Genomic DNA, 11,558 nt, shown 5'->3' with positions numbered 1-11,558 from the left:
CGTTCACTACGCTCAGACCTCGGAGCTTACCAAATTTAACACCAATGCTAATCCACGGAAGTGCACAACACAGAGCAGAAGCACCGCATTCGCAACTGCTTTTTACTTAGGACGAATGGACGAGCATAAGATCATGAGAACAATTTTTGACTCGTTAGGTAATGTTACTGGCCAGCATGAAATCTAATCATGATGGGTACCTCACCTATCCTGTCTCTCATTATTCTGTTGTCCAGCGCAGTGACAATGACCAGGCATGGAGTATCTTGCTCAATTATCTCATGTGCTATCTTACGTGAGACATGGCAATGATACTAAGATGTGTCCTTACCCTGAAACCTAAGCAGAAATCGCGTTGTGACGCGAATTTAGGAGAGGCAGAATAGGCCTTTCACGTAACTTGCTCTCGATAACAACAACAACAACAAAAAAAAAAAACGAGCTTGTAAATTAGGTCGTTTGTACCATGTGTAGATTTTACGCTAATAACAATTGCAATTGTCTTGGTTTTAACCTACGCTGCTCGTAGAACAGATGTTTGCGACTTTTAGATTGGATATAATTCTACTACTGTTTACTTATTTTACTTGTTATTGCGTTTTCGCGCTTCTGACTTTTCCTTGGCCCAGACTTATCCACATCCAGAGACAGCGAGTGTCGGAGGTCGCTTCACGCAATAACTAAGAGCTTAAATGGAATAAAAAAAAAGGAGTGACGCAGGAATATATTTTTTATATTATCCAGAACCGAGCTGTATGTCACAGGCACTCGACGCCGTCATATCTAAGCATTCAAAATATCTGAGGCTTTCTGTGTGTGATTTTAAGAAGTTCGGGAACGCATACAACCATCCAGGTTTTTACGCCCTATGAAAGCAAATATTTTTTATTTGTCCAGTCTATGGACATCAAATTAAATGTGAATATACTCTCATTATCCGCTCTCAAAAACCGGAGTAATTACAATGGCGTGACGGTTGGAAGCACTAAGTCAAACACCATAACTTCTCTTAAGACTGTGGCGAAACGACCCAGGAAACATGCTGAAGCACAAGCCCAAACTTGAACGCAGAGTAGGAAAATCAAATGCATTTTACCTCACACCTGTTTCTGAGATTCCAACCTTAGTCAACTGCAGGCACATGAGATGGCTTTGATATGCTGCACCCTGTGATCCTCAGTGCGGGGAGGTGGCTAGTTAATACTGCATTACAGCGTTACACGATGCTTAAACCCAAGTTTGTCTTGAAGGTACATGAGCAAGATGAATAATTAGGTAGACTCCTCCTCAGACAAGGCTTCGTAGTTTTGTGATCGGTCTTCCTAAGGGCATGCAGACTCACCGATGGAGACCAGCTGGTCGATCGTGCCGTTGTAGGGCGTCTCGGAGAAGGTATACTTGGCCATGAAGCCCCGGCCCGGGAAGTGGCTCTGTGCACTGAAGGTCACGTACAGGTCGGGTCCCGTGGACATCATCTCCACCCACACGTTGCGGTTGCACAGCTGCCCGATGACGGGCGCACTGCCGTCCCGGCCGTCATGCACCAGGATCACGTCCGGGCTGTTGAAGCAGCTGCGGGAGCATATTAAGGCGATATTGTTTCAGAAGCAGTGGATGCATGTCCGATCGCGCTTAAGATAACCTGCAACACGCGAGATTTCGACGCAGCTTGCTACATGGGGAGACGATGTTAAGTAGGCAGTTTTAGAAAACCGCCAGAGGAGCCACCCGAGGGGGATGAATGTGTCAGGCGGGAGCAACCACTACATTTCCACTGTCAACTTTCTCAGTTTACTTTCCGAGCTGGCAGTGAGTGTTTAAGTAAAGAGGTAACAGGTGAGATAAACTCAAAGAGCAGGTTTTCTAAAATATCGCCGCTCGCTTTTTGCTGCCTATTACGACGTGTGATATTCCTTTACGCCACAGTACTGCTGGTTATACAGAGCGCGAATATGGGCACCCATTGTCAAAAATTTAGAGCACAGAGGTGAGGGGAGGGCGTTTGGAGGGGGGGGGGGGGGGTAGGTTGCTTCTGAGAAGCGCCGTGTGCAGCTCGTTATACATTCTCCGCGTTCGAAGTCATCCCTTGAAGGAAAGCGCAACTCTGGCCCTTTCTCTTCCGAAGCCGAGGACTTCCGCGGATGTTACACGAGCTCCAGTACAGGGTTTTTAAAGAAAATCACTCGGGACTAAACTTTTGACAAAGGGTGCACATTTTGTCAGTAGTACAATGGCCTGCGCGCGTGAGACCAGAGCTGATTGCGGACATTGTGGTAAGAATCCCCTTGGTATTCTTTTATGGAACTCTTCAGAAACTCAAACGACGCTTTTAGAGCACTCATGGCGAGGTAAATACTTGAAGGGCGAGAACGAGAATTTGAGAGAACCAGAATGAGTGACGAAGCAACTGCCAACATTCAGTTCCAGTCGCGCGTGCGCTGGCGTGTAGATATTGGGCAAAGCTCGCTCTTTTGTTGCTACCTGCCCCGGACACGTGAACAATAACCGAAAAATTGAAAATTCTAAAGTTTGAACGTGTTGGGTAGTAGCGAGCAAGTAATGGCAAAGTCGGCCTTTATTTAATGCCCCTTATGAGCACGCGTCGTAGGTAGTAGAAGCCGTACTTAATATCTGCATCAATCAAAGTGTTCTCATTTCAGTATTTTCATTCCTACTGTCACGGAAATTTTTCCCACTACAGCGCTCGTATGTGTCTACGTCTGCCATTTGGTCCAGCAAATGCCTTGAGCACACAGCCCATTTTAACGAACTTATGATGTGCTTTATGTAGCACGTCAGGTATAAGCAGATCTAACACTTGTTTTACTCTGAACACCATACATGTGTAAGTGCTCCTTAAGATATGATACACTCGTGAAGAACCACATTGGAAAAGATAGGATAGTTCAGGTATGAGAGAGACTTCTTTTGACGACAGCCTTATGTATCCGTCGCTAACACAGAGGGATGCACGGTGTGATTTATCTCTGAACTGGAGTGTTAAGATAATTTTTGTTGTTGTAAGGTTGTTGCTGATATACAAGTGAACTTGGTACAAATTGTACGGCACGATATTAGTTGAGCCGAAACAAGTACTACCGTCACAGTCACAGAGGTCAGAGCAGCAGATATCATATCTTAGGAAGCGGAAATCACTACAACACTGAACATACCCCAGCATCTCTGTACCCTGCAAGGTTCCCGGTAGTCTGCAATTTCTGGAATACTTTAGAACATAGAGTTTCTTACTATTACCTAGAGGGAAAGCTGGCAGCCCGTCTATGGGAGTTTGCATGGAGACCCCTCGAGACCACTTCAGCCACCATGGGCGCTCAAAGCATCATGGGGCAGTGAGCTACTTGTAGCGGAACTGCAACTTTTGGCCAAAAAATAATAGAAAAATAAAGCTGTTTGATAACTACAAACGTCCTAATGTTCAATATCTTGTCTAATGATTGCAACAAACGAGCTGAAAAGCATTTAAGTGCAAAGTTTGCCCCCAAAATAAGAGACGACTCGCTCTCCTATTGGTCAAGTAATGAACACTATAACAACTAATATTTCGTAATTAACAAACGCATTTTTAAAAGTAAATATGTTTAAAAAAAATGTTGTTACTTAGATACTTGAAGTTTTTTAATAGCATTTCGGAAAAGTGAAACCTTTTATTGGCGTCGTGTGTCTATGCGTTTTTACTACTATGTTTTTTGCACACTGCGTTCGCGCGAAAGTCGTCTGCGCACACACGAACAGCGTTTTCGGAATGAAACATCTTAGTAGTGCCACTTCGTGTTCCCGAAAAACTACGACTGTGCCGCAACAAGTAGCTCACCGCCCCATGATGCTTTGGGCGTCCATGGTGGCTGAAGTGCAGCGCCGCCAGCTTTCCCTCTAGGTAATAGTAAGAAACTCTATGCTTTAGAAGGATATGGGTGTGTGTTTGTGTGTGCGTGGATGAGGAGGAGGAGGAGGAAGAGGAGGGGAAGGGCGTACCTGAAGTCTCCGCGCTGTAGGCGCACCTGCTCGAAGAGCACCCTGACGCGCTCGTTCTCCCTCCCCAAGAAGCTGTAGGCGCACTTGATGTCCCGAGGGTACGAGCTCGGGTACTGGGGCGAGAAGAAGCGGCCCGAACTGCGGTTGCTGCTGTCCATGACGAAGCTGCACCGAGAGTCGGCCACCGCCTGGCCGTCCGTCTCGAACTGGCCTGCACCATAGAGGGCGCCCAGACGTCGGAAGATAAATACACTGGTTGACACTGTCAACTGAAATCCTCCTAGAATATTGCAGAAGCACACTGCAATGCGATGCTACAACAGCACACACGACAAAGCACCGTCTCGAAACTCTCTAATCGCCATCTACATTACAAAACGAGGTGACAGGAACGATCGAATGAGCGTTTCCGTAAGCCTGCCTGAGGCCCACACCTTAGCTGTTCAGCTGATAAGGTTATTCATTCGCTTCCTTTCCATTTTTGCTCGTAGTGTGTCACTCAGCTCTTGGTGGTTTGCGCTCATTGCGCTCTCAGGTGTGTCTGTTCGTGTCCGCTTTATGTTGCGCTTTCTTATTACCAAAACCATGCACCAACTGGCTCAGCAAGAAGTTCTAATTGGTGTCGAAGTTTTGCTGTAAACATTTATCTTAGGGGGGCTGTTACATGGATGTTTCTACTGTAATGCGCTTGAATAGCCGCAGGAATTCGTTGAGAGAGTTTTTTGGTGCGAGAAATAGGCTGAAAAAAATGGGGATAGTTAAGGACAGTTACGGCCTTGTTACGGCATGCTTATGTGAAGATACAGTGTTTCATTGGGCATGAAGAATGAGGAATCGTATAATTATTTCCTTCCGTTTCTATTTCATTGTTTTTTTTCACTTCGTTTTGCCCCATACCTTCGCTAGCTGTTACTTTAATCAGTCAGTCCCTTGAGCGGACGGCAAGAAGTGAACAAAATAGGCAGATTAAAGTTGTTTTACAGTGATCTTGCATTCGTTACATGCCTTCCATCTACTGTTTGCCAAAAACTCAGGGCACGATTAGAAATAGATACCCACATTTAAAGTACCATGTGGTTAATTGAATTAAGAAAAAAAAAACGCAAAACAGCGCAACACAAGTGATATTGGCTGACAAACGTTTTTTCTGCACCAGGAACATGAAAATGACTGGGTCTTGCTTGCCTGCAATGTTTAATGCAGAAAATTGCGCTTTTAGTTATATATCTTGGATCTTGTACCTTTGGTCCTGTACCTGAATCTTCAAGGCCGATGTCATAGATTGCAAATTCTATCGCGATTGAACCCAGGCTGACCCCAGGAGCAGTCCGCCGTAAAGCCGCCACATTGGATCAACTGAGGTCCCCCTCTAGGTCATGAAAATTATCAATACAGTTCTCAATCCACTACATTAGGCAAGCAAAAACTGTGTCAGTGGGGCGAGGAAAAAATACTGGGAGATTTTGGGGTTGACCGGATCAAGCCATTTCATGCCAGTGCAAACAGAGACAAAGGCATGAAACCTTGCTTAGTTTATCTGTCTTAGGCGACATTCTGACTGAAATCATTGAGTTCACAAGATAGGTGTTTATTGATGAAGTTTATAACGACATTATGCATTTTAGTATGATTCAATTTTGTTATTATTTATTATTATTACAACTGTCAATGTGGTTGATCGCGCCTTCGAAATCTCTTCTTGCGAACACAGCTTGCGATTCACTGGTCTTATCTCGTGTTCTGCTACGACAACTAGCGGCGAAGACTGCTATTGAGTTGCTATGAATTCACAACTTGTGACTTCTAAAAGACTTTACCCATACGAATGGGGCGTGCCAACGCGCGCTACACTGAGTGAGTTTCTAGAATTTGCCGCTGTCTTTGACTTCTGTTCATAACTGTAGTCATTTTTATTCTTACTTCTGCATAGTTTAGTTTCCTTTATAGCTTTGTTTTTCTCCTTCGTACTCTGGTCAGTTTTTTATCTTTTTCTTTTGTAAATTTCCATGGAAAAGTTTTACCTGGAAATTTTGTAAATAAGTTCAGTTTTTTCAACATTTTCTAACGAAACTTGCCTCTCGTGTCACGTCCCTATCACTAGCATGATACTCAAAATAAACAATTAAAACAAAAGGCGCCAAGATTTAAACGTTACGCCTCTACAATGGGAAAAAATTTGAGCTGTTCCGTCATATCTGCACGCGCTACCATGCATTGCAAGGTTAGTTAACTGTCTTTTTCTTTCACACTGCAATTAGAACGCTCGCTGCTGGCGGACGTACGTTTGCTGAGGAACCTGTATGTTCCCCTGAAGCCCGAGTTGTTCCCCTGGCGCCAGTCCGAGTGGAACTCGAAGATGAGCGCATGCCCGGACGAGTAGTGGGTCTGCTCGATGTCGTTGATCTTTCCGCACAGGATTGAGTTGTACGGGCTCCGATTGTTCACCGCCTCTTCCTTGTCCAGGTGAAGAAACAGCTTCACGTAGTCACCGTACACACACCTGAGGGGGAGATCATGCACGTGAGAGTTTCAGTATGACCAAAATATATGGGCACTGTATATTCTCCTGCACTCTCGTCCTGTCCCACTCATTCAATTCGTTTGCTTCCACCCCTTTTCTTAAGAGCCGCGCTGACGTCAGCCTAGCTAGGAGAGGAGCCCGCCTTGCTCAACCCAGAGCACAATATACTGAGCGTTTGAACTGCGATCTTTACTAAGCGACTGTATCTCTTTGACTTGCAAGGTTCCACGCGAAAACATGACTTTCGTTCATTAAGTTTCGCTCAGTGGAGTATTAGCATTTATTTTTTAGCGCGCTGTGTTGAGTAGCATCTCATTGCGTCACCATCATCATCATTTATTTACTTTTAAGGCTCCCAGGGGGAATTACATAAAGGGGGGGGGGGGGGGTGCGAACAGTAATCACAAGTCACAAAGAACAATTTAGACACATGTAGATACAGCTGTTCACCCTTCAAAAGAAAAACAAGCGAGTAAGTAGGTAAACAAAAGAAAAATAAAAAGAAAAGAAAGGAAAAGGGCCTTCAACAGGAATTATTAAGGGAATAAATCAATCATCATCTGTTTAAATTTTAGGGAATTAACTTCATTCACAACACTGTCTAGAAGGATATTCCACTCCGCAGTGGCAGCTGGAAAAAACGAGAAATTGAACGCATGGTTGAACCATGAATGCGTTGAGCACTACGGAAATTAAATACTTGGCAACGCACTGTTTTTTCTTCATGATCTCGAACCTGCACCTACTAGCCCGTTTGAACAGTGTGGTCAAGTTTCTGTGACGTCATCCACTGCGCTTAGGCCGTTCTAAAGGTTCACTGCTGTTCTTCCATGGGTTGCTATGACTACAGATAGGTACGAGCAGCGACTACTCACTCGAGGTTGCTCCGCTGGACGTCGAACTCTTCGAAGGAGATGCGCACAATCTGGTCGGGGCTGCCGATGAAGCGGAAGAGGACGCACTCGATGTTCTCCTCGTACGGCACCGGGTAGTTTGGGGAGGTGAACACGCCGTACTCCTTGCCGTACATATCGTCGTACGTCACGCAGCGGCAGTCTGCGAGAGAGCGCACACCTCGAGAAATCGCTCGTAAGATGCCATAATTATCATCAGCCTAGCGGCGGTCACTTATTCCAAGCATTTCCTAATCTCGCCACCGCGGTGGCTCAGTGGTTACGATGCCGGGCTGCTGACCCGAAAGACGCGGGTTCGAACCCGGCCGTGGCGGTAGCATTTCGATGCAGTTAAAATGCTAGAGGCCCGTGAACTGTGCGATGTCAGTGCACGTGAAAGAACCCCAGGTGGTCGAAATTCCCGGAGCCCTCCACTACTGCGTCCCTCATAGCTTGAGCTGCTTTGGAACGTGAAAACCCCATTAAATCCTAAAATTCTAAAACTCCCTAATCCCATCCGCACACCTGACTCCATGACGCCCTCTGCCAGGCTTGCCCCCTTTTGGAACCCACTCCGTTAGCTGAAGGAAATATTGGCTATATTCGATTCACATTACATGGCATGCTGAAGCCCATTTCTTCTCCGCCCCGCCGCGGTGGCTCAGTGGTTACGGCGCTCGACTACTGGCCCGAAAGACGCGGGTTAGATCCCGGCCGCGGCGGCTGAATTTCGATGGAGGCGAAATTCTATAGGCCCGTGTGCTGTGCGATGTCAGTGCACGTTAAAGAACCCCAGGTGGTCGAAATTTCCGGAGCCCTTCACTATGGCGCCTCTCATAGCCTCAGTCGCTTTGGGACCTTAAATCCCAATGAACCAAATCAAACCATTTTTTCTCCTTGATTTCAGCTAAAATATAATTATCTTGTGCGTGTTTCCTGACCCACTTTGCTCTCTTCCGGTCTCTGAACGTTACGCCTATCATTTTCCTTTCCATAGATCAATACCGGTGCGCTGCACAACGAACTAACTTTATTCATGCAAACGCCGAAAGACGTCGACGGAATTATCTGACCTATTGTGAACGTATTTGGTGCCCGATAACCCTGTTGTCTGCCTTAAATCACAGAACGTTGTGCTATTAGCTAACCTTGTTATGTGCGCTAACTATTTGCATTTCTGCAATAAAATTCCTTTCTCTCTCTGGTGCGCAAGGACTTTTCCATATTTGAACGCTTAGCAAGAGCTGGCACCAATTAGCCAATTTATCTATTTTGAGAAATCAGCGAGAATATAGTAGTGAATTTTCGAAGTGTACTAGGCTAAATTTACGAGAAGCGCTGCTGACGAAAAAATTCAGGCGGCACTTTGGCTCTCTAAAGTGCTGCAAGGCGAAAGCGTTTCCTGGCGCACTGTTTGTTTGTATCTATTTTTTATTTCTCGTATTCGTCTTTTTTATTTTTTCTTTGTTCTTTTTCTCTTTTTTATTGTTTTTTATTTTTTATTTTCATATCTTATTTTTATTTTGTTTTTATTTTTGTTTATTTTCTAATTTTAATTTTTTATTTTTCCTTTCCTTCACTTTATTCCTTTTATTTTATTTAAGAAACCCATGCATTCCCTAGATGCGCCTTTATTCATGCTCAAACCTTGAGCCTTCATGGCGGAGTGTTAGCTTCTGCGCTTCAAATGCCCAAGGCTCTGGTTCGATGCCCATCCTCGGCGCAGTTTCTTTTTAAGAAGTGACGCCGAAAGGCGGACAAATCTGCCGACGCGTCTGTCGACACGGCTGCCGACAGCGTCTGCTAACGACAGTATGAGGCATTAAAGGCTTTCGCCTTAAAATATTCACCGTGCGACGCAGTATACGGAGAAAAATCGCGCTACAGCCAGCCAGAGCCATGAAAGTTTTCATGCTGAGTTAAAACCAGTAGCGGCAAAAATCAAACAATCAGGCTTATACAGCAAGGAAATCTTCAGATGCGTTCGAGTAAGCGCTTCATAAATTTTAGCCAGTGCAACTGCGCTTAGTGTAAAGGCTCTTTAGGGCAACGCAGTACTGTTGGACTACGTGTATGAAAAGAAAGGTAATGACATTTCGTGCTCATCAATACAATTACTAGAAGTACTGTGTTTTAGAAACGTGTCAATCAGGGATAAAAGTCTCTGTACTGCTTGGTTCGTAAACGAAGTCGATAGCTGTGTATTATTTGCCGGCTCGACATCATATTTGTTGAAGTCGATAGCTGTAATTAGCCGCCGGGTGGACATCACACTCGTGGGGTTGAAAGAATAGGTTCGGCTTGTTGGGGTTTAACGTCTCAAAGCAACTCAGGCTATGAAAGACGCCGTAGTGAAGGGCTTCGGAAATTTCGACCACCTGGGGTTCTTGAACGGGCACTGACATCGCACAGCACACGGGCCTCTATAATTTCGCCTCCATCGAAATACGGCCGCCAGGGCCGGGATCGAACCCGCGTCTTTCGGGTCAGCAGCCGAGCGCCGTAACCACTGAGCCACCGCGGCGGGTGGAGTTGAAAGAATAGGATTTCGACGGTCGGCTTCAGAAGCGTGGTCTCCAGCCAGCGGCTAATAATAAGGCTACCGGCTTCATTTAGCGATCAGGCGGTCCATAGACTTTTGTCCCTGACTGTACGTGCGTGCGTCTCTGATAATGGCTAATATGTGCGCATTACAGCGAAAATGCGTGATATACCAAAAGCAAGGGAAAAAAATTAGAACTACAATTTTGAAGACGTTAAATCAGTGTGAAAAGAAAAAGGTGGAATGAGATACCCAGAGATCACCAAATCTTTTTCAAACTGCGCCTAGCTTTCATGGGAATCAAAAACTAGCGTGATCTGTTGCACGCTAATAGCGAACATCGCGTAACCCAATGGCGATATTTCAAATTCGTAATTTGGAAAGAACTCGAGATTCTTGAGATTCTGTGCAAATCTGGTAATTACAACGGCCGACTATACCTCATCGTGACAAACTACGACCTATAAAATGCTTGCTTCTCTCAGACCGAGTGTTTTCGATGGCAATAGAAAATCAATGGGCTGTACCAAACATTCTGAACGTCGGCGGTGATTTATGGTGTTCAGCGCCACACTGCAAGTGGTGGCAGCCGTGGGAACTAGAACCATTTCTAAGATTTCCTGAGCTTTCATTACGTTAGGGATTCCTTAATTACTCCATTCAAGAACTGAACTTACTTAGAATATTTTAACTGCTAGGATCATACTGATATATTCAAGAAAACTTTGCGCAGAACAACACAAGACGGAAGGGAGAAGCACGTACACACACACGAGCGCTTGGATATGTCGCTACACCAACTGGCCCAACATTCTGCTCTACTAAGATCATACTGACTTGACATTACTAATTTCTTTAATGTTTGTGCAACTAGTTCTTCGTGAGCATTATAAATAACGCATAAATTATTGTTTAAGCTACGTGCGTATTCGCGTTTTTACTCGTCGAAATAAAAATTACGAAGTTTATTTATTTACACACATTACTTCCGTGAAGAGAGGAGCAAACTCGTAATGACAAACTTTACTCACGAGCGCTGAGTCCCGACACTGGTAACACTTGCAGCGCCTGGTACCATAGCAACAGGAAGAGCTGGAAAAGTTCTCCACACAGAACCTGCGAATAAAATAATAGTTTGCGTTGAGAGAGCGAAGTCGTAAGCTGCGTGTCATGGTTACGTTTAAACAAGATAGTGACGCTTGTACGCTGCCTTACTTAAAATCGCTAGTGGTTCATGTTGCACGCTCAGGCAAGGGAAATAAATAATATGGGTCAAATTCGAGCAGTGGACAACACACATGATTTAAAGAGAGAACATTTTGTAGACCAAAGTGCGCAAAGGAGGACGCATTCACTTTTGCTGCCTATGTAGCTTATGAAAGATTTTAGCACTTAGTCTCTAAAGTAAATGCCTTAAATGATAAATAAATTTGACACTATTACGTTGTTAAAGCGTGTTTAAAGAGCCTATAATTCGCAGCACGTAGCTACTAACTCAAGCGCTTGTTCCTTGACGATCCTCTTTCCCGGTCTGTATGTACTTTTTATAGATTTAGTTTTCTGAACAAAATAAGAAAGTTACGCACAGTTGCCAATGTCAGTGTCTGCT

The 11,558-nt window shown here is 44.8% G+C and overlaps 1 protein-coding gene across 1 annotated transcript in view; it reads right to left on the bottom strand.

Moving 5' to 3' along the window:
• The window catches only part of LOC149358918 (suppressor of lurcher protein 1-like), a 351,348-nt gene that overhangs the window by 188,461 nt on the left and 151,329 nt on the right, over positions 1 to 11,558 (bottom strand). Inside the window, exons 2-6 of the mRNA XM_089571104.1 lie at positions 10,981 to 11,065; positions 7,390 to 7,570; positions 6,276 to 6,493; positions 3,994 to 4,204; positions 1,343 to 1,572 (exon numbers count right to left, since the gene is read on the bottom strand). Of these exons, the coding sequence (XP_089427230.1) occupies positions 1,343 to 1,572; positions 3,994 to 4,204; positions 6,276 to 6,493; positions 7,390 to 7,570; positions 10,981 to 11,065 (925 nt within the window). The remainder of the gene's footprint in view (positions 1 to 1,342; positions 1,573 to 3,993; positions 4,205 to 6,275; positions 6,494 to 7,389; positions 7,571 to 10,980; positions 11,066 to 11,558) is intronic.

The sequence above is a fragment of the Amblyomma mixtum genome, chromosome 2 (genome assembly GCF_055824585.1).
Source record: "Amblyomma mixtum isolate Tamu chromosome 2, ASM5582458v1, whole genome shotgun sequence".
NCBI classification, from domain to species: domain Eukaryota; kingdom Metazoa; phylum Arthropoda; class Arachnida; order Ixodida; family Ixodidae; genus Amblyomma; species Amblyomma mixtum.
Note: the sequence above shows the minus strand (reverse complement) of the source record. Positions and strands in the feature narration are given on the sequence as shown.